The following is a 22,600-nucleotide window of genomic DNA, read 5'->3' as shown; positions in this document are numbered from 1 at the left end:
GTGTGCGTTTGAATTTTCACCGTATTGGCAAAACGTTGTAGGTACATACATAGGTCTCATCGCGTCACACGAGACCTCTGTTTATGACTACCATTAATCTACATTCTACTTTGCAGAGATTGTTCTCCGGATCCTGTATAAATAAATTAACAAACTTTAGAGTTTGGGGCACGTTTCAAATTGCGTTGTACGATTATACGCCCAAAAACTAGAATACATTCACGTGTAGTAATTACGGCACAATTTGTCCCTTTGGCATTCCGGAATAACCCGGCCAAACAACTAACTCGTTGATAACTTGGGGGGCCAAGCGTTTCTTGTTTATATGCATAATGTTCCAGATAGCGGGAGAAGGGGAGCTTCAACGCCTTCTCTAATTAGCTGTTTTTCCTCGTTTTGAGAAACTTACCGGCAAGGGAAGTTATTCTTATAAACCACGCAATTAAGAGATTACACCACGTAGCTTATTTTTCCATGTTGGTATTCCGAAAATGCGGCTTCGCCTTTCTCGAGAATCCCTGTATATCCGCCACTACACAGTTTACACCTATAACAACCCTTAAATCACATACGATATGCGGGTAGATAGCAGGAAAGTGGCAGGAAATTACTCGTATACAAAGGCCTAATTATTATTCCGGAATGGTAAATAGATGCCACTTGGCAGGCAATTCTGCCGCATTTTGTGCGTGTAGATAAAATTCATGACAATTCGTTTCGGCTAGACAATTCAGTGAGATAAGCGAGTCCCAACCCTCTTCAAAAGGGTTCAATTGTTATAACCGGTGATCATTAAAAACCAACCTCGCAGTAGGCGGCGAACTGTAAACGTAGGGCGTTGATTGAGCCATTTGCTGTTTACCATTAAACATGTGCCTGAAAACAGGTAACAAATGAACTTATTCTAGACACACCTGTGAGATTTCAATAATCGCCCTTTATATTTTAAGTTTTTTAATACTTGAAGGACTTTTATCTTGATCATCCAATCCATTTCCGAGCAAGGAAATAAATTTGTATCAGGAAGTCTAATATTATTTGCTGGGACCGACAAGTTAATTTACACCCTCACAGGGCTCCGAGGATGTGTTCTTATCAAGTAAACTTAGAGGACTGAACAGGACAGGAACTAAATCAGAGGGATAAGATTCGGATTTGCAGACCGTGTCTGGATTTTAATCAGAGGAACTGACTCGGTGCGAATTGAATTTTATGAAAGTTAAATCTTTTGTGTTGTCCTGTGTTTATTAAAATGTTAAACATGTACTCAAAATAATCGATTTTAAGGTGAACTTCATTAATACCTCCATCCATTTTCCAATGATTGACAAGTCAATTTAGGCCCGAAATGCCATCGCTTCCGAAATCTCCATAGTAATTTAAATCTCCAAAAAATGTATTCTGCATTGCATGTCCAAAACAGCTTCTTTGTTCGATTTTCCTATATTGTTATTCAAATTGACTTGCTGTCGCATGCCATTAGAAGTACATTAGGACCTTTTTGGGTTATGCAGATCGAAACGTCACACTCAATTAAGTGCGACTTTAATCATGGGCCGTCTCTGTGAAAAAAGTAAAAGTTACGCTGCCGTTAAGGGAAAGATGAGTTTATGCGGAAGAGATTTACTGGAATTGAATTAGACTAAAAGTTGTTTTTGCCAGTGAAGCATCTGCATTACTAAATAATATCACATAAAACTTACCATAAATGCTTCATTTTACAATATTAATTTCCTTCGCCATATGTCAAGAACTTATCGATGGTTTCTTGACAATTTGGTGATGGCAAACTTGTCCAGAAGCTATACTTTTAGAATCAACTTGTGAACCATGATATAGAGGGCGTTCGAAAGAAAACTTAACTTAGGCACTTTCAATATAATTACAATAACTATAACCAAGTAGGAAAAATTAGTGTTGAAGGTGTCGACTCAAAGTATCTAAATAAGTTTGGTAATTGACTAAAATCGAATTGCATAACTGTCAAAAAAATTGTCGTAGAGGGTGGTTTCACCAGAATATCAAGAATTTATTCTTTCTAAAAAAAAAGGTATGATATATTGGTGTGACGACAACTAGAGATAATGACAAGTTATCTTTGGTTCCGTCGGTACATGCACAATAATAATTGTCAAACTTTTGACATTGTAGTAAATTTGTCGAAAAAATGTTATCAAAAACTTTCACACAAAATCACTCCTTTACCGAACACGAAGAAATGGATTGTTGACAATTTAACGGCGAATATGACCGTATATAGAGTAATGTATTCACAGTTAAAATCACTGCATATTCCTGCTTTAAACACGTATAAATCAGCGCAAACCCCATCAGAAGTAATAATGCAAACCTCAATTATCGTAAAATATGACCAGTTTTCACGCCATAACTATTAAAATTTCTTAAAGTTCGCATGAAAATAGCTAATTAAAGTTGTCGTTCATCTTGCTAACAGCACTTTACAACTAAATCCCAACTTTTACATTAGACTTTTAAAATAAGAAATCTAATATTAAGTAAAACTTGAAGACGCATGTGCACGATGCGCCGTAAAAGTTTCACAATTTGCGCTCCAAATAGACCATTTCTCTGGATTTCAGTTCCGCGCGGGCCTGTGTCAAGGTTGGGATTCTGTCAAAATTCACCCCCCAAATAGACGCGAGCAACCCCCGAAGTTTCGATGATGCAAAAACTGCCCTATTTCGATGCAAAATGGAACATTTAGCAATGGTCCTGATTGAAAATGACTAAGTTGCTTATTTGTTTGTGCAAGTTCCGTCCCCAAAAAAATGTTTTTTCAGTGTATGATGTATAAAAGACTAACAATAATAATTATTGTGACGTGTGAATATGCCCAAAAAACGTAGAGTGTATGGACCAATTCGCCCTGCTTTGTTTGGAATAACCTACTAAGGTACTTTAAAGAAATAAAACCAATAAATTAATGATGTAAGTAGTAGAAACATGTAGACGTGCACTGGAAATGCTCATTCCATTCAAGTTCCATTTGCGATGATAAATGAAGGCAGCAAATATATGCGTATCAAATATTCAAATTCGAATTAATCAGGAGTGGAATGAAAATAGGAAAGATGCTTCTGTCGAATTTAATGGTTTCACAATTATATTGTTCCATCTCACAAAATCCTGTCGGAATAATAATTAATATTTGTCACCGCTCGTATTTTGTTAAGCTTATTTCAGTCCCCGGCGAAAAGGATCATTGTAGGAACGAAAGCAATAATTAGTCTAATTATTGAATTGGGACCCAAGTAAATGGGTTTTGTAAATTAGGAAATATTGTCTCACACAATAAATAATACTTTTGTGGACTAGTTTGTCATTGTCCGCAGCCCTCGTCTGACGCGACCTACGACTGCGGTCCGGAATTTACCTCCCAGATGGATGACAGCAAATTGCCCTGGTAGATTATGGATGGCTCACAGAGGGATTAAGAGGGATGTTTCGGAATAAATTCCTATATTAAATGTCATTTAACGTTGCAGTTTCGGTGAGCTTTGTTTTGCTTGACCTAATTGAACGAGGAAGTTTCGGAAAATTGAATTTTCTAGTAAGAGTGCACTTTGCCATTTATCGATTTTTTTCATCATGAGAGTCATGAATGTGCTTTATAAGTGTTAAAAAGTTGCGCAAAAAATATGAAATAAAGCATCCTTAGAACCGTCGCTAAATCGTTAGTGACTGCACACATAGGCGCAACTGTAACGAAAAATAATTGAGCCATAAAATTAATATTCATGGAAATTCATGAAGTTAATTAATACTTATAGCACTTCATTTACTTCAATATGAATATAATTTTGTCGCACACAACACTCAGCGGGACTGCCATATATCCACACAGTACAAGAGCTGTTTCGCACGTTCGCATGTAGTGCATTTTCCCGACGAAACATTGGAAAAAGTCGAATAGATGAAACCCAAGGAACTCGGACAAAACGAAGATTTGACACGATTTCGCTTATTTTAAAATCCCAGTTAACGGTTCAAATAATAAGCCCTAAATTGCGATACAATTTGTGAATCCGTCCTCGTATACCAGACTGAGCTTACATTTGTGCACAGGCAATCAGACGTGATTCTTTAAGATTTTTTTGAGGTACCAGTTTTAAAATGGGATTTTTATTAGTAATTTTAAACGTGAAATTTCTCAGATTAAACATTTTAAAAGGACGTAAACCCTCCTAAACCTTTCAAACCTTGATGTCAGGGGTGGATAAGTAGAACTTGAAAGTGGCGGCTTAAAATTAGCATGGCACGATGGAATATTAGGTCCTTGGGGATTAACAAAAATAACCAATTTTCAAATTCCCGTATTTGGAAACAAATCCCTAATTTGTTATGCATTATTCAAATCCGTTTACGTTCCGTCAAGCAGTGCCTGGCATCGTTTGCTAAAATGTGTACTTGTTTTCTGCTGATCCTCGAAATTAGCATTCGTTGAGTATAATTTTTTAACATTTCCGAATAATGTTTTATTAGGGGACTTTACCAACAATTATTTAAGGCAATTATCGACAAGCCGCAAAATTTGACTTCAAGAATTTGGTTATTTACAGACTTTAAACTTGCGTGCTCCGTCATGCAAATTAGGCCTCTCAAAGAGTAAACTTTTAGGGGGTTGCGTGAAAGGTTTACAAACTTTTCCAAAGAGCTTAAACTCGGAAAAACTTAATTATTATAATACCGCAAACTCGGGTCTGCGGCGTTATTATTACATGTACCCTAATTCAATATTAACAGAGAGCGCTAAAAATGCAGTATATTTGAATTGTTTCCAAATCAAAAGTGACATTATTAAATATGCACGAGGTGAAATATAATTAAGACTCATTCAAAATTCCATTAACAGTGAAATAGGAAAAATGAAATGCCTTTGCTAATTGCCTATGATTTATGAACCTTGTGATTTAGCAGAAAATTTTGCCGGCTAAGGAAAACTTTCACGTTTTGTTTAATGATGTATATGGGGGTGAAGTTGGTTAAAAAACAAGTTAAAAATGCTGCTTTATTGTAATGAAAAGCTTCTTTTGATTGATTGTTACGAACTTAATATATGCAGAACACAGTCTCTATCCTGTACATTTTGCATATAGGAATGTATGTTCCAGTGCTGTTCTGGTTTGTTATTTATTTCATTTTCATTTAAATCGACCAATTTAGGATAGGTAAATATTTAAAAAATGATAAATTAAATTTTTTTATTACATCAAACCTTCTTGATATTATGGTGAATATAATTTTTTCTTGCTCTTTTCTTACCTTATATTTTAACGTTATGAGTTAATATTTTGTGTTGAATATCATTAATATTCTCTCTTTTTATGATTTTTTCAATGCTGGTAAAGTGAGTGTCGAATATATAATTAGACAATTTTATACTACGTACAGGGATGAACCTATGGGTAGATCCACCACTGATAGTCAGATAGGGTTCTTTTAAGCAAAATTCATGTAATTATCTTACGTACTTTATAAAAATCGTCTTTTTTATGATTTACTGATTTTGAGAAAGTTAGTGGCGGATTACAGCTAGGCATTTCGGTGCTGTATTTTAAGGCTTACTTATCCCTAGATCCGTCACTGTAGTATCAGTACTTTTTTCCATTTAGAATGACTTGTTAGGCAACGATTAAAACTTTTCCAAATGTACCTCGAAAGGTGCGAACAATAGGAAAGACTAATTGTGCTATTGCATGTCAGTTTATTTACTAAAATTACTCTATTATCAACAAATTCTATCAAATTGTGTGAACAATGCGAAAATGACTTAAGCATTTTATATATTACTTTCTGTCACGGATTTCCTTTTATTGGAGCTCTAAAACTAACATTGTTTCATCAGCCTCAAACTTTCTTATCGGGGCCTTCATCCAATTTATAAGCTTCCAAACAAAGTCCTGATGGCGAGAAGTTAATGCCGCTGCTTAAGAGATCCTTTTCCAGGCTGATTACCCTAAAACAAGACCGCCCCAACCCTGAAGGAGAAAAATAACAACCCTTTCACCTTCTCTCGGCGAAGTCTCTTCTGCTAATTACTCTTTTACAACTTTCTTGCTAATTAAATAAGTTACATTTGATTAACTCTTTTTGAATTTGGGAATTTGTGAAAATCCCAAGTTCTTAAGGTATTAGTTTCGAGTTGAGTCATTCGACTTTTCTGCCAAGATATTGGGCATATTTAACAAAATTTCCTGATTGAGTGGAGTTGAGGAAGAATGAATCCTCCTGAACGAAGGTAAATTTTGTAGCTCTTCAAGAAGACGTTCTATTCTAATGAATCTTATATTTTAAAATCTATCAGATGTAGGGTATATATTGCACAATGACAAGTTTGTTTTTTTAAAGAAACAGAGGCATACTGATGGAGCAATGGAGAACGTTTGGAAAAAGAAAAATATGATAGAAAAAGAAAATCTTGAAAAATTGTTGCCCTAAGTAGTTTCAACAGCAACATTTTCAAATTTAAAAAAATAGTGGTGTATATAAACCAATTTTGAGCACCTAAGAAAATATACTTGCAGGAAGGGGAAAATTTGTTAATATCTCAGTAGGGAACCAAAAGGAAATTGTATATTTATCAATTATTTTGGAGAGGTGTTAACAGGAATCTCGTCATCTCCGGGTGTCAAAATCCATAGGCTTCAATCATAATTCTCGGATCGTAGTTGGGAGGGATTCTCAAAATAGCTTGAGCCTCATTTCCCGCCACATCTATTCTGAGGGTGTAGGCCCTTTCCCTACCGAAATTTAGCACTCTCACCGACGTAATCCTGCGGGCTGGCGTGACCGCATACCACTGAACCTCTTGTATATCCGAACTTATTTCCGGCAGGACAATAACTTCTCTGATTTGTAGGACGTCGTTTGATTCTCTGTATCTGGAATGAAATTGAATTTGAGCAATTTATAGGCGAATGAATGGAATGAAAGGGCTGCCGGACTAGTGTGAGTTATTTTCGCTACGCCCGGAATATTGGCAATAAATTTCTCCCTGGAAACACAATAGAGAATCAGCGACAGCGTGGGTGGTTAAAAATCTGTCTGGGGAGTTAATTTATTTTTAACCTTTCTTTTGTTCTCACTTATGGTGGGCCGCGCGTCAAAACGGTAATTAGGCCTTTCTTTTACTTGAAAAATTAAGCCGGAACTCAAAGAAATTCAATGTAGCCAGGCCAGGGCTGCAAGAGACAATGCCCTTTATTTATTAACTCCAAACCACTCTTTTGCGGCCAGATTTGATACGGAAGAAATCCGAATTTATCCGAATCTACACCTTAAACGACAGGTCGGAGAACTTATATTAAAGGTTATCTCGCCAATTTGTCAAGAAATAAAGATATATAAAAGATCAATGGTGCCAAAAACTGTTTTCTTCTTTTTTAATTTATCTATTACTGGAACAGAGGCGTTTGATGTTGAATTCGAGAAGAAGGGCGTCAAATACCCACTATGAGTATAAAAATTGGCACCCAATTTTTATTTATACCAAAGGGATAGAGGATTGAACATGGAAGGTGCACAAAAAGTCAGAAGAGTTAATTTTTATATCAATTGATTTTGAAAAATTCTGGAAACTATTAGAGTTGTAATTCGGTTGCTTAGTTACCTTAAAGGATGAACTCAAATGTCCCCTATAAGCCTCAAAATCTCTGCTTAATTTTCAGGTAATCCAGTAGGGTGCAACTAGGTAGGTAACTCAGTATGAGAAAACTCTGGAAACAACTGGAGTTGCAATTTAGTTCTTCAATGAAACCAATGTTTTTTCTCAAGTACCATTTAATTGTAATTATAAAAATTATTTAAAAAATTATTAAACGAAGTAAATACGAAGGAAAATTATATTTTCCGTGATAGTCGTGGGTTTCTATGAGAAGAAGGAATTATATTGCTTACTTTTAATTAGCTAATTACTTCGCTTAATTTTCTCCTGTGGCACCTTTCCTTCCTCCGAGTTTAACTAGCCGAGGAACGAAATTACGTTTATTAAAGATACCGATCCCCTGTCTTTTATGAGAAGCGTTTTTCTTCTTGAGTAGTAAGATGTCATTTACAGCCTAATTGAAAACGGATGTGACAACGTCCATTGATTTATTAAAAGTAATTCAAATTAGTCTGGTTTTTTTGACATGGCGTAGGAAAAATGTTGTAACCGTTTTAATTACGGAAGTAACCTTAAGCGTCTCTCTTCGTAGTTAGCTCGACCGTCATCATCTATAGCTTTATTGTAGTAAAAGAGCTACACAGAGTGTCTGCCGAGTCGATTTATATAGTGAGGAAAATTAAATTTCAGAAATTAGTCGTCGAAAAAAAATCATTAATATAATAGAAAGCAATACCAGTGAGTGGTTTATCGGTTTTAATAACAAATATCTTCTAGATAAGCTAATGTTCTTGTGCGGTGCCGATTTGAATATACTAGAGTGAATCGTAAAAGATTTGAAAAATCAGTTTTATTCCTACCAACATTTTAGAATAACTAAAGTTACGATTTAGTTCTCCATTTACATTGAAAGCCGTCCTCAATTACCTTGTATAAACATTAATATTGCCGCTCAATTTAAATTTGAAGCAGTGAGAATCAAAGTTCAAATCTGACGATTCTTAGAAAATGGAAAATTCAATTTGAATTTTATTCGATTTTGAAAAATTCTCGTAACATCACGGGGCGCAATTTAGACTCGCATTTTACTTCTCGAAGCATGCTCGAGTGTAGCTTGAAATATCCTGCATCGATCCAAAATTGGCCTTCAATTTTGAGACAAACCAGAGGCCTGCAGGGATGAAATTTGAAGTTTTTCTTTTACCCCCGACTTTTTTTTAATGACTCTGGAAACTAGAGTTTCGTCGTCTATTTTCTCTCAAGTATGGTTCTAAATATTCTATATGAGCACCAAAATTAGCATTTATTTTCAACATGAACCAATTGCCAAGAGGGTTGAAATGTGAAGATTTGTTGAGAAAGGTTTCGGGAAGAATCCACTTTTCCCCACTTGTCAAGAAAAAAAATCTATAGTTATGTTACCATTTGATAGATGGCACCACCCGACATAGTTAAGTTAAAAAAGTGAAACCACCATTCTATCAAGAAATCGTATTATCATATTGTTTCCAGCTTTGTTTACAAATGCAGTATTTTGTCGAGAAAAATAAACAATTAACGCTTCATGAATGCCCTCTAAGCTTTATAAATTTCCCGCATTACTCATGAACTTACTCCAGAAATTACGCAAAACAACTTCCTTGCCGCATTGATCCCACATATCAGCCTTCATTCGACGTGTCTATATCAAATAAATGCCGCTGAGTTTCCACGTTTTAGTAAATGTATTCGGAACACGCGTTGACACAGTCTGAATACAAAACGTAATGCCTTTTGAAACCTTTGCAAGAAATATTTGACTCCATCTGCGGCGGTTTTTTCCATGCAAAAGCGATCCCAATTTCGTTTTATTTCGGTGACTCGTAGGTACGAGACAGGATTTTTAGTTTTCCTTCATACAAATATCTCCATTTCCATAAACGACTTAAACGACATATCTATTGATCGTACACTCATAATGTCGCTTGAAAATTATTGAGACAACGAGCCATTTAGCAGACCCTTGTCCGGGCCCTTAGGGCCTTCATAAGGATAAATAAATAATGACATTTTTTTGGCCGTTCTTACGCTTTTGTTATGATAAAGTCCTCACCGGAAAAACCTTTTAGGTCTGGCGTTTTCGATTTTTCATCCCTGTACTCTTATCTTTTGCCGGCAGCCATGAAAACTAATTAAGTTTTTGGAATTGGTTCTGGAAAAATGTTGGTTAAAATTCACTTATAATTCATGTTTTTCTGCATCATTGTAATATTTAAAAGTTGTGTTGCGATGGAAAAACCTCTGCCCGGCTCCTTTTAACCTCTGTCCAAACTAAATGTAACTGCAACCATTCTTTATTAACACCGCAACTTAGTTAAGCCCTGTTAACTTCTTTCGCATTGAATTTATGAGGATTCCCGGCAAGTTTTAATATTGTGGTTTTTGCTCAAGCTAAATATGAAATGATAATTCCAAAGAAAGTCGACTTGAAAGGATCCATAATATAAATCATTACCTACCTGTAGATCAAATCCCCTGGATTGCCATAACCGTTGTCTGCAGCAATACGTTCTTCTGTATTTCCCACTTTAGATTCCACCCCACTTCTTGTTTTAACGAATTGTAATTTCTCCGACTCGTCCCTTGGATCAAGTACTTTTATTTGGGTTTTAATGGCTTCGTTAGTCTCGAGGCCGAAACTATCATTAGCTAGCAGGAACACTGCCAGGATAAAAATTGTAAATTCCATGTCTGGATGGGTAATTTCGAACAGAACTCGATTAAATTTGTAGAGTTTCACTTGCAAAGCACGCTCTCGCTTAAAAATAAAACACAAAATTGTTGAGCTGATTAGGACGTTGAGTCTTAAATAGGTCTTGATATTCCCGGGAATTTCTTCGGTATCAACGTATTAGTAAATGCGATACTTATGTTAATGAAAGTGACTATCTTTGTAGGCCAATTGCATTTGAATGGCTTTGATAACATTCATTTGCTCACTTTGCCACGCTCTTGGTGTGAATTAAAAGATATTAAACTAATTTAGATTAGAAAAGGACAATAAAGGCAAATCCGGATAAAGGGTTCCCTGAAAAGGTTTGTTTTGCTCTTTACCCTGGCAAATTTAAAATAGAGCCTCGCCCGATATGTTCGGGGAGCGAGGTGTGTTGAGCGCCACTGATTTTGATTGATACAAACACATTGGAACATATCCAGTGCACAGTTATCAAGATAGAAAAGAAAGCTCTCAGAGTTAGGTGAAAAAGAAAAACCCAACATGTTCTTAAACCTTTCTCATTATTGTAGTTGCCCTGCTTATTTAAATCTCTATTTTTTCACTTTTTAACTTTTTTGCCTCATTAGATATTTTTTTTGAAAAACTTGAGTTTGATGCACTATCGAGGGCTAAAGCGGAAAAATCAAAATATTCTCAAATTTTACCCCTACTTCAATTTCCAAAAATTTCAACCACCGTGTGCTGCATCTCCTCACTTCTCCGCTAGGTTATGTTGTAGCTCTAGGTCTCTGCATGAAATTACCTAATCAGAGCTTTTTTCCGAGCTTAGTCAAAATTTTCTGCGATTTTTGCCTTTACAGTTTTGGAAATTTAGGTCATCTCGAGGCCTTGAATTATAAAAATTTTAATTTTATTTGGGAATTTTGCCTTTATTTAAGTTCCTGCAAGAGAAAAGTGCAATAAAAAATATTTCTTGACATATTGGTGGAAAATTCTTGCAGTTTCTGATGCTTTTTACAGGCTGACGCCACCTATCAGAGTATTTAGAACTTTAAGCACTTTTTCTTGATAACAGAACGAAGTAGTAACTTTTACTAAAAAATTCTAGTTACGTTTTTGTTTCAAACTTTGCAGAATTCTGAAAGCAACGAACCACGGCCCCTTAGCGAATATTTGTCAAACGTGTTTCTCTCATTTCCTCCATAAAATAAACTGTTCAATTGTGTGCCTGTCAGTTTTACTATTCGCTTAACTCCGTCTTCGATAAAAATAATTTTATTAGAAAGAAACTTTTATGATTTTTCACTTTACCTCGAATTATTAACACTCGAAAATTGATTAGCTGCTTCGGAATGGATAAAATATGCCGACAAAGACGAAACTGAAAGATCGTATTTTTTCCTCCCAACCTCTGGGAGATTTCAATATTCCGAAGCCTGTCATAAACACTGCCTTCACTGATGTTAATTGCTAAGCTCGTTTTTGTTCCTCTTTTCCCGTTCTTTCCGCCCGAGAATATTTTGAATTCTGATGGTTATAAAATGGAGAATATTTTATCTGATGGAGATATTTACGATTGGAAGACGCGAAAAGGGGGAAATATTCTAGTCGAATGAGCTTGTTTTTGTAAAGTGCGATAAGAATAATGATTTTATCAACATTCGCATAAATTTTACTTGAGATGAGGTTTAGCGAACACGAAAGCAGATCTTATTTAAATCCGTCTAAAGGATAACTGATGATTCAAAAGTGCCGCAGTTCTTACATTTCCTGAACATTTCTCATTTAAATCTTTTTCATCATCAGTCGACCTAATTACGAAAATCTTGAGCCTCCAGGGTCTTTATTATTCCCCTGGGAATTTCGCAATAACGCCGATGCAATACCGTCAATATCATTGCAATATTAGAAGGGCTCGATAAAGCCCTTCATGAAATTGAAAATACCGCAGGTTCCTAATAAAGTTACCACTTCAACTCGCTCATCATCGGAGGAACTCTAAGCCCGATTCATCGGCCATCAATTTTTCTAATGGATCCCTTTTTCAATAATCGAAAATACATAGCAACGGGTAGAGCGAAGGCCTTTCTGTCGACACACGTTTCCGATAGTATCGAAGTTAAAAATGGGCAGACGAACGCAGGAAATTTTTGCGACGACCAACATCAAAGCGGAGTGTTTATGACAGCCTTTAGGGTCCTGGATCTGCCAATCTGTTTTTCAGAAAAAAGGACTTTGAAAGCATTAAGTTTTTCCTTTGACGTTTTTGAGGCGGAAATGTATTGCGGTAATTGGAATATTCAATTTAATAAGCAATTAAATGAACTCTTGCCCTCAATCACTCTGTAGGACGGTCTGAATATTCTCAAATATTTGAATCATTCCAACTGATATAACGACAACTTTTTTTTCTATGGTGGGCCTCTTTCTTTTCAATGTGCCTGAAACAATTTCGCAACTTCACTCGAACTTATTAGAGGACGAAACCATGAAAGCCTTTCATCGTAGCCTTTCGCCTAGATCCGGAACGATTTTACAAAAACGGCTACAAAGGAACTTTGCTAACACGAGTCAAATAGAATTTGAAGCGCCTGTCTCTTTTTCACCGCAAATTTTCCGGGATAGTTATTTTTAAAATCGGGGACTTGCACCTATTTGCTTTCAAGGAAATTTTTCCTCTTGATTAAAATAATAACCATGTCCCTTCAAGACAAGCCTGATTCGATTTAACACACTTGGCGGCCCCAAATTCCATTCGTATGCCTACGCTCTCCTTTAACCCCCACGTTAATTGAGTAAACGTGCTCATCAACCTCTTTCAAATAACTCCTTTAGCACGTCTTTCTTAATTAAATGCCACGCGAATATATTTTAAAGGGGAACGTTTACTACTCATTTGGGGCAACACTAGAAAATAAGGGGTTCAGCATAGCATAATGATTTTGAGGGTGGAAACGGGACATTTTTGACATAGACAACTTCAATAGTCGATGAAAAACTGGCGGAATGAGAAGTGACATTTCGATCGTAGCTGCTCAAAACAATTGCCTGCTCACGTATAGCAACAATGAAAAACTATTGACAACTTCGTTCCAGAATGCCAAATTTCTTTAATAGTGTGTTTGGAGTTGTTTGATTATCGCCCATTTTCCATCGATGATTTTTTAGAATTTGTTAGTCTTTGAGGAGTGTTCGAGTTCAGGTGGTTAGATGCTTCGCATGCCTCTGCCTGTTGTTGAGTCCCGGCCCTAATTTATATTCAAAATAGTAGGGATATAATAGAGTTATCTCGCTGATATGCACGGCGTAGGATCATTTCATTATTTTAATTAACATTTCTAAGGGGTAATTAATAATTTTTGGAAAATTGGTGATGGTTAAAATCGATGTCTTGTCACTGTCTTTTTTAGGCAGCTTTTGTCGATCTAGGGCTGCAGATATTCTCATAAGAAAATTGATTTACGTTTTTGAAGGGATCGAAATAGCCGTCTCGTTCGTCGCTGCTTGTTATGAATCCTGGCACTAATTCGTTTACAAAATAGTAAAGATGCAACAAGTTCTTTGAAAAAATCATAAAAGTGATGGATGCATCAGACAATATGCAGTAAAGTATCAAACTTGATTTGAGAGCATTCAAGTTCAAGAAAATGAAATTTGGAAAAGTTCTCTGAACGAAGATAAAAGGAATTTCTTGACGAAATTTTGCCAACATTTGCTCTTAAAGCTCCCATAAATTGTAAAAATAGTGCTTCAGGTAATAATAAGATTGACGGACTGAATTTGCATAAAAGTTTATTTTCCAGGCTCCAACGTGTTTCACGATGATCATGCGTTTTTCTAAGCACAGAACCGAATCATAGAACTTTGAATGATTTTTAAGGATCGTCGAGAGACAGTTCTTCCCGGGAAATGTCTCCTTTTTGAAGGAAATATTAAGAGTTAGCAGAATTTTCCTTCGTTAAGCTACAATCCAAATAAACCTTCTGCAAGAGTAAATTTAAATGAAACTAACACTGCTTTAAATTTGCATCCTAGAATTCCTTGAAATTTCATGATGTTTAGTAATTCTTCTATGTTCACTCTCTTCATTTCCCTTAAAAATACATTGAGTACGTCTTTAATTCCCTTCTCACAACGGATATGACTTAACTGTAAAGAAAAACACCATCGAAGCGAGGTTAAGCTGCGAAGTTTCCACTTGGGCGAATTTAAAAAGTTACAAGTTGTCGAGTTCACGGATTTCAAAACAAACATTTTTATATTTGGGAAGTTTTCATTGAGTTTCCTGGAAAAACGGGTATTATGTACTCGCCCGGAAACTTTGCCTTGGAAGGATTGTCCTTACAGATATTAAATATGGCGGGTTTGCACTCGGAGTTAGACACAATCACTGATATTAATTAAATGTCTGTTTCATAAAATATGGAGCTCCTCATTGGTAATTCGGTTTTAATTAGTATTCCTGAAAATCATTCAATTATATCGTCCAATAGAAACAGGAAATGTTCATTAATAATGGCATTTTCCCGTATGGATTATATTTTTCTGTAATTTTTGTGTAAATCTTACATTACCACGATTGGAATTCATGGGCGTGCTTTAAAAATAATTTCGTTATTAAAATATAGCATTATCTGTATGCTCAATAAATGGCAAAATTAGGTATAATATTTTGAATTTCGCTGTCTATGCTAATGAACCATTTCCCGAAACCTATTTCAATAAACAAAGCGGCTCAATGACGCAAATTAAATATCAATATTGTTAAATTCGAGGCACACATTTACATATTATTATAAATCCGGCACAATACTGCATAACCGAGATTTTTCGCTGATCTACTTGGAACGACAAAATTCGATATCGGAATCGAGATCATTGCGGGCTGAACGTTGCATTACACACACCCCAATTTAACTTCGTAAATGGAAATCACCAGCCTGATATTTTCCTATAAGAGAACTTAAGGAACTGCAATTTATCTTGTCTGATAAACAATTTTAATATTACGTCAGTAGTGAAGAGAGGAGAGGATGCATTTCGAACTAGTTGATGCTCGGGCGCAAACTTTCCTCCTGGGTCGGACAAAAGTTTCTACTTTTTGTTTGTTGTGATGGTAAGCTGGGGAGCTTAATTAAAATACATTACATGGAGAGGAAGTAAATATAAGGGCGGCATATTAAATCACTTAACACTGCTTTTTCACTGCGGTTCGGTAAGCCATTAGGAACAACTGGGTGCATCAGCCTTGCTATTCGAAAATAATTTTCCGGGGTCCTGTCGAACATTTCTGCCATGCCGTCGGATTTGAGGTGCGAAGGCATTGTTCGGGTCTTCTGAAATTGCATGAGAGCGCACACCTTTCGGAATACTTCCGACTCGAAGTTTATTAGTTACAAAAAATGTATTAATGATTTATTAATTCCCACCATCGATCTCTTCATAAGCCTCTTGCAGTACTTCATCGACCTTCGACGGGGGAAGCACAGACCGCAGTCGCCGTTCTTTCCCGTCAGTACTTCCAAAATTGCCCAATATACCTTCAATCAATCCCTTCAGTTCAAAGTAGCAAATCTTAGCGCTTGACACATCTCTTTGTATGTTATGTGATTTTTGAATTTGATACTCGTTAGTGTTAATTTGCCCGTAGAAATCTCTACGCTCATCTTTGGCAGTTTTCGAGTCATGCAAGGATCATTGCAGAAACTTGTTTTGAACATTGTTTAATGGAGGCTTTGACATGATTATCTTGCTTCCTGTTAACTTGAAATTGTGCGCTGTGAACGCATCAATAACGACAAATAATGTTTGCTAAGGATCTCGGAAATTTAATAAAATACTTCTTGACATTATGGTGACTGACAATTTCTATCACGTTTTATCTGTAGCGGGCTGTCACCATCAAACAGAAAAGGAACTCTCGATTGTTTCTTGACAAAGTGGGGAAAGCCCTTTCTTTAACGGATATTCTAGTGAACTCGAGAAAGATTGGATTCAATTTTGGTCAAAGATTATCGATTGGTGACACAAGAGTTTTGGTCCTCTTTTGATTACAAAAGGGGCGCTGTAAGAGAAACAATACGCTTTCAATGTCCATTGTGTTATACAACAAAAGCGCTACACAGGGCCCCGTTTTTCGCCGGTTTCTATTTAAATGAATGCAAACCCGTTAATATATTAACGGGAAATTGCCAAGCACGTTAGTTTCCCACTTTAGCGATCCAATTTTCCGCCGATCAGTCGATTTGCTGGGGAAACAATTATCTTTTGTCTCCTCCGTGCGTTTCGGAATTTATTAAATTGTGTCTGTTACGCAGCATTGTTTTGACACGTGTTTCCTTGAGTTAATATCCCCGTGGAGAGACGAAACATTCGCAGGAAAGTCAGGAGATTAATATTATACTTCCGTCGTCGCCCTACTACTGTTTCTGAGCCACGGCAAAAGTGACACACACAAATGTTGAGATGATGTATATCCTCGGCTGATAAGAATGGGTTTATTGTGGTAATTAACCCTTGTCAATCAGGGGAAGTTTGAAAAACAAAGACCATCTCAAACCATATTTAACACGAGATATCCAATGAAACTGGATTAACTTGCTGTTATTCGAGGTTCCTCTTATTCACTTTCCTTGATGCTCAGTCTTCTGAAATTTCATAACTGAGAGGTGAAGTGAATCGAGGCTTTGCTCGCCACATTTCACTTCCTTTTCTCTATAAAAGGGGGGTCTATTGACTGTTGCGTGATAAACAGGTAAACAATGTTTAAATACACAATACCATTCACGCTCTTATATCGAGTGCGAGAACATCATGTAGCTACATAATGACATTGAGAAGTTTCCTTTCATATCTCAGAGCCATTGTAAAAGACGAATCCTTCCGGCATAAAATTAACTTTCCGAGCAGGTAAAACCGCCACAATTCGGGCAAAGAAAAATTATATGCATGTTTCCTTGCCGAAAGAAAACCTCGTTTTCCTACGTAAGAGCCCGACTTCACGATCTGCCAGATTTTGCATCGTTTGATCTCAAATCCGTTTCAAGGGCTGTTGTGCTTTCCAGGAAAAGCAATTTTGTTTAGTGTGTTTTCGACTCGGTTTACATCGAAAAATGTTCTTACGTCCGAGTTTATGTGAACTCTGTCTGATTACTTTTATTCCGAGTACAGAGCGACTAGCTTATCTCGGACGAAAATAGCCTCATATACTGGGGAAAATGGAAGTTTTCAAGGAAAAATCAATTTGTTTAAAAAAGTAGTATTATATAAACGTTTAGGTAATGTATTATTCAACGCCATTTCATTCACTGGCCCATTCTAATTTGTAATGTTTCATGTTCTATTTGAGTTCCAATAGTCACAAATTATTTACAGTAGGCCAATTTGCTTGCTTTCTAAATTATACACCTCAACTATACATAGCAGTCCTATGCTAATATAATTACTTACAATAGCCGCAAACCGGGTTTCGGATTGAACATTTAGGTCATTGTTGGCTATTGAACAAACAGGGATAAAACTAGCCATATTCAAAGTTTATGTTTCATATGATACAATTTTGTTAAGTGATACTTTCAATAATGTATAGAGCCCTCAAAATTTTCGCATAGAGGCCACCGACTTCTGATGATGTATGATACTTCAAACAGTGTACAAAAGATTTGCAGATTCAATAGAACTACTTCATGAATTCGAAGATTTTGAAAGTATTCCTTGACATAATGGTGGCTAGAAAGTTTTATGTTCTGCGTTACGAGCTTCAATTGGCTGGCGCTATCTAAAAATTTACCCTGAAACTTTAGGTTTTTTTCTTGGCATTATAACGACTGAAAGTTTTCAGTTGATCTCTCAGTGTTTGCACTACTTTATCAGTAAGAAAGAGGGATTGAAATCGGTCGCAAAACAGTGGTTGCTGACGTGGAAGAAATTTACTAACCATTTGCGACATCCAAGGTTGGCTTCCGCTGAAATAAAACACCGCAATTTTCTAGATAATTTAAAACCGAGTTTAAGGTAATTATTTGTGTTAAACTCTTTCAAGTTCTTACCTTATGCCATGCTTGCAAAGCAACACCACATCCCGCACCGAACTAACACAATGGAGCCTGGCAGTATAGTCGACTGTTAGCTAATTACACCGTGTTTGAAGTAAATGGAAAACGTAAATAAGCTAATTTAGAAAATTATAGGGCAAATTGGCTGGAAAATTCCATTTGTAAAGCGGGACTATTAATTAAATCTGCAAACGAGCAAAAAGAACAACCATTATGTAGTTTCCTCTAGGGGATGTTTGAGAATGCACAGAGTCAGATTTCTTGGCCGAAACTCTTCTTCAAATTTCGCATCTCTTGCATATTGTTATTGGTCGAGCAGATTTTACCTGTCTGCAGGTCATCATACTTAACTTATTGGTGCTTTTAGTGTTTCGCGCAACTGATACCAATTAAGCAAAAATTTCAATTTAGTTAGCAGATGATAAACGAGCAAACTACTGGACTACACCGATGCATCACTGTATCAGATAGTAACAAACCGTCGCAAATTATCCAATTTACGCCCTGGGTGATTATGATTATATATGGTTCTGACACCTAACGAAGGAATTATTGTGTATCTCTATTGCTGACTCATTATTTGCCCTATGGAACACCAGCCAATTGTCCAGTAACACTACCAAATAGGAGCTTTGAGGGGATTATTAATGACCCATCGTAATCAGGTTTTATCCGTCGCGTACACTTTTAATTGATCGATATTTGACACTCGTTAATTTTACTTTTAATTACGGTTTGTACGCTATTTCACACACCTGGCAAAGATTAGTAAAACTTTGCTTTAAAAATAACTTATCACACAGTGGTGGGGCTACGGGTAACTGAGCCTTGGAAAGGGAATTCAGGTGGGCCTGGATCTGCTGACAGTACCCATGCGATTGGCTTACTAAATTGTTTTAAAAATTAATAATTTTTATCCTTTTGAATTTTTTAAATATTTCTGCATGATGCTCATTTAGCATCAAACTGTAAATTATGATTATCCAATTTTCTCAGAGCCGTGACGATTTTTCGCAATTTTCACCGGAAGGTAACGACATTTTTCTAGAATTTTTTAAGCCGTCCCGGTACCACCCTGATTTTTTTTGTTATTCCTGTTTTCTACTTGAAAATTATATTCTCTATTCCCTCGTATTTATTGGCTTTTTTTCATTTCAGATTTCAAATTCAGATTTATTCATTGCAGGAAACGATTTTACAGTCAGTGGCGCATCTGCCTAGCTATGTGTCTGCCGCTGTTTTTGGACTATTTTTCGATTTTAGATATTTTATTAAAACCTCCAATACCTAGTATAATGTCGACTATGTTTCTATGTCCTCGTGCCTGTGCAACCAGGCAAATGAGGCCCCACTTTGTCCTTGTCGTGCAAATGCGTTTTAAAAGAGAGGCATAAATTTCACATTATTTTGCTAAAAACATTTCGGTTATATACGCCAAGACCTAAAACTGAAAGAGCTTAACTGGAAATACTTTACATTATTCTTCGTTTCGTCTCACTGCTGAGTTGAAAGGATCTAATTGCTCTAATTGTATTAATTCGGGATTCCGGCCCCTGGGCCACGAATTAATAATTAATTTTAATATTTCTATATATACGTTCTCATTTTTGAAGGCGTTATAAAGGGAATTTTGCTGAAAATTCTATTCCCATTGTAATTTGTTTCCTGGCATTTGGATCGTCTCGAGTAATTTGTTTGGGAAATTCAAACGAACGGAAAACCTAATGACCGAAAATAGAACTTTTGTTCCGGTATTACTACTTCAAAACTGGAACAAAAAGATGAGCCACTTACACAATTTCCCGACCCATATATCATTCGGAATATAAAGTTAAGCCCTAATTAATTAATCGGGCTTTCTGGACGTAAAGTTAAATAAATACAATTAAAGCAATTAATTCCTTTCAACTTGCAAAACGTTAATTTAAAATTCGCTTGTAAAGATTCCCTCAAAAAGGACCCAGGCATATTTTGTGGGGCAAATTCCCTTTTAGGAACTAAACTTTCTATAGACGACCCAGTTAGATTGATTAGCTGTCATGTGCCACAATACCAAGGGCTTAGGCTAGGACAGTTATATTTATTTATAAAAAAGGAAATGTGTAAGTGCGCCATTGCCCTCCTGATAGCAGTCTACAATCGAGTCAAATTGAAACCTTTACAGTTACAGGCAATAATTAATTTTAATTAAAACGGAATATATTCTTGAAATTTTCCACTCGTGTACTTAATTATCCCGTATTCATTCGGGTTAACATTTAACGTTGAATAGTCAGTGAAAACGAGATCGTGCGAAAAGTGATCTCCAACGACTCAGTCAAGTAATAAATGAAGACGTTATAACTGAATATTTAACCATTCCGTTTCAATAATGAGATGAGATTAGAGTTCCCGAGTTTTGCATTAAATTCCTCCTTGAAATTTATATGTATATACGAATATTATTTAGTCAGTTTTGAACATTTTTTATTCTTTAATAAAATTCTTGACATCTTGGTGGATAAATATACAATTCTTGAATTTATGATATATAGGGTGTCCATTTAATAGCCCCTCAGACTCCTATGAGTTTGTAATTTCATATAAAAACCAAATACGTGGCTAATGCAGGTAAATTTTAAACTTAGTGAAAACCCTACAAGGTGTTCCAAAAAAGCGAGTCGTCATGAAGAGTAATTTTTTTAATTACTCAACCTGCATTTTTTCCACGTGATAGAATCCTTTTTTGGTCTTGTGTGTTCTTTGACATGACCGAATTAAAATTAGCTCCTTTTCAAAAATTGACATTTTTTGAAACTGATGTTTTGTTAATTATAAGCAATAGCTAGAAACATGACAGAGCTATATTGCTGAGGATGAAAACCGGACATCTATAACATGAAGAAATTACTGAAGGTACGTCACTGAACCGTGCAAATTAAATGTGCTTGAGGTCGACGGTTTCTCTTTAGCCTCAAATCAGTGTTGTGTTTTTTAAACTGGCTACACAAAGCCACTTTGTTTCCTTGAATGTTGGAAATATATTTTCGTGCTGCTAGTTGCGTTCTAACCTTACGAGTTGGCATAAAAGCCTCCCCTTCAAAAGTCGTTAATCAAGGGATGTATAAAACAGCTTTGATGTGTAACGAGACTTTGCGAGCCGCACACGAGTATTTTTTCCACATAATTTTAGCGATCGAAGACAGTAATTGCACTTACCATCTTCGCACTTTTTAAGAATAGAGAAAGTTCCAGTTGTTTCACTTCGGAAGTGAATTTTTAATAATGAGCTATTACAGCCGTTTGGCCGTAGAACTAGCGAGAAGTTTAATAATTATGAGGAAAACTTTTTAAAACCCTTGACATAATGGCTCCAATTTAAATGACTTAAGTCAGTTAATTAAAAGCGGCCGCCCATTAAAGACGTAATTAAAAATATTATTCTGTTTTATGCGAAAGTTTGCCTCGAAGTATCATCGAAGTTTGGAAATAAACTGTATTATTAAATTTCTCTTTTTCTCGATATAATTTCGTCAAAATTCAGACAGATATCTTCAAGAATTAAAAAGACAGACAAATCCTCTTATTCCTTAACAATCTAATAACAAATCTCTTTCCACGTAATGGATGATACAGCCAACTGCATTCGCCGCTTTAAGAAAGTGCCGGGTCTGTCTGAATTGGGGTGGAAACCATCATTCCCTTTCCAGATATTACTCTCGGAAAACACAATATTTCGTTCCGTCCTTTGGACGTATATAAAAATGCCGTGTAATATATCGGATTTATTTATCAGAAAAATGCCCGCAAAGGTAACAGATATCGAAATTAAATTGGGCACGAATTGCAAGAAACTATTCGATTTTGATTGCTCGTTTGTAGTATTATTGAACTAATCAGAGAAAATCGAAGTTTGCAAATGAAAAACGACGATTTTGTACCTTAAATGGCAATATGAGGTCTACTTGAAATCGAACAAGTAGTGAAAATGACATCGAAGCTTTTTCTGAGACTTTTTTCTTTGAGTCTCAATGAACAGGTATACCCATCAATTTATATTCTAACAAAGCAATCACGTGTGACATTCGTCGCTTAGACGCTTCTCAATCTGAATCGACAATGAAAAATCGTTTCTCAAGTAATGGATGTTATAAAACTGCATTTTCCTCGCTCCGCCGCTCGAAAAGGTGATAATTTCCGGTTAGGGAAAGAATCGGAAAGCAGCCT

At 36.0% G+C, this 22,600-nt stretch overlaps 2 protein-coding genes across 2 annotated transcripts in view; one reads left to right on the top strand and one right to left on the bottom strand.

The window, feature by feature from the left end:
• Positions 1 to 2,616: 2,616 nt before the first annotated feature.
• Positions 2,617 to 22,600, top strand: part of LOC136418060 (carboxypeptidase N subunit 2-like) — a 39,041-nt gene continuing 19,057 nt past the window's right edge. The window contains exon 1 of the mRNA XM_066403977.1: positions 2,617 to 2,914. The gene's annotated coding sequence lies outside the window, so the exon portion shown is untranslated. The remainder of the gene's footprint in view (positions 2,915 to 22,600) is intronic.
• On the bottom strand, positions 6,499 to 18,478 carry LOC136418078 (uncharacterized). The gene is made up of 3 exons (XM_066403998.1): positions 18,389 to 18,478; positions 10,123 to 10,421; positions 6,499 to 6,902 (listed from the first exon to the last, which is right to left on the bottom strand). The coding sequence occupies exons 2-3, from the start codon at positions 10,350 to 10,352 to the stop codon at positions 6,650 to 6,652; spliced, it is 483 nt and encodes a 160-aa protein (XP_066260095.1). The 5' UTR covers positions 10,353 to 10,421; positions 18,389 to 18,478; the 3' UTR covers positions 6,499 to 6,649.

This window comes from Euwallacea similis, chromosome 32, assembly GCF_039881205.1.
Source record: "Euwallacea similis isolate ESF13 chromosome 32, ESF131.1, whole genome shotgun sequence".
NCBI lineage: Eukaryota > Metazoa > Arthropoda > Insecta > Coleoptera > Curculionidae > Euwallacea > Euwallacea similis.
Note: the sequence above shows the minus strand (reverse complement) of the source record. Positions and strands in the feature narration are given on the sequence as shown.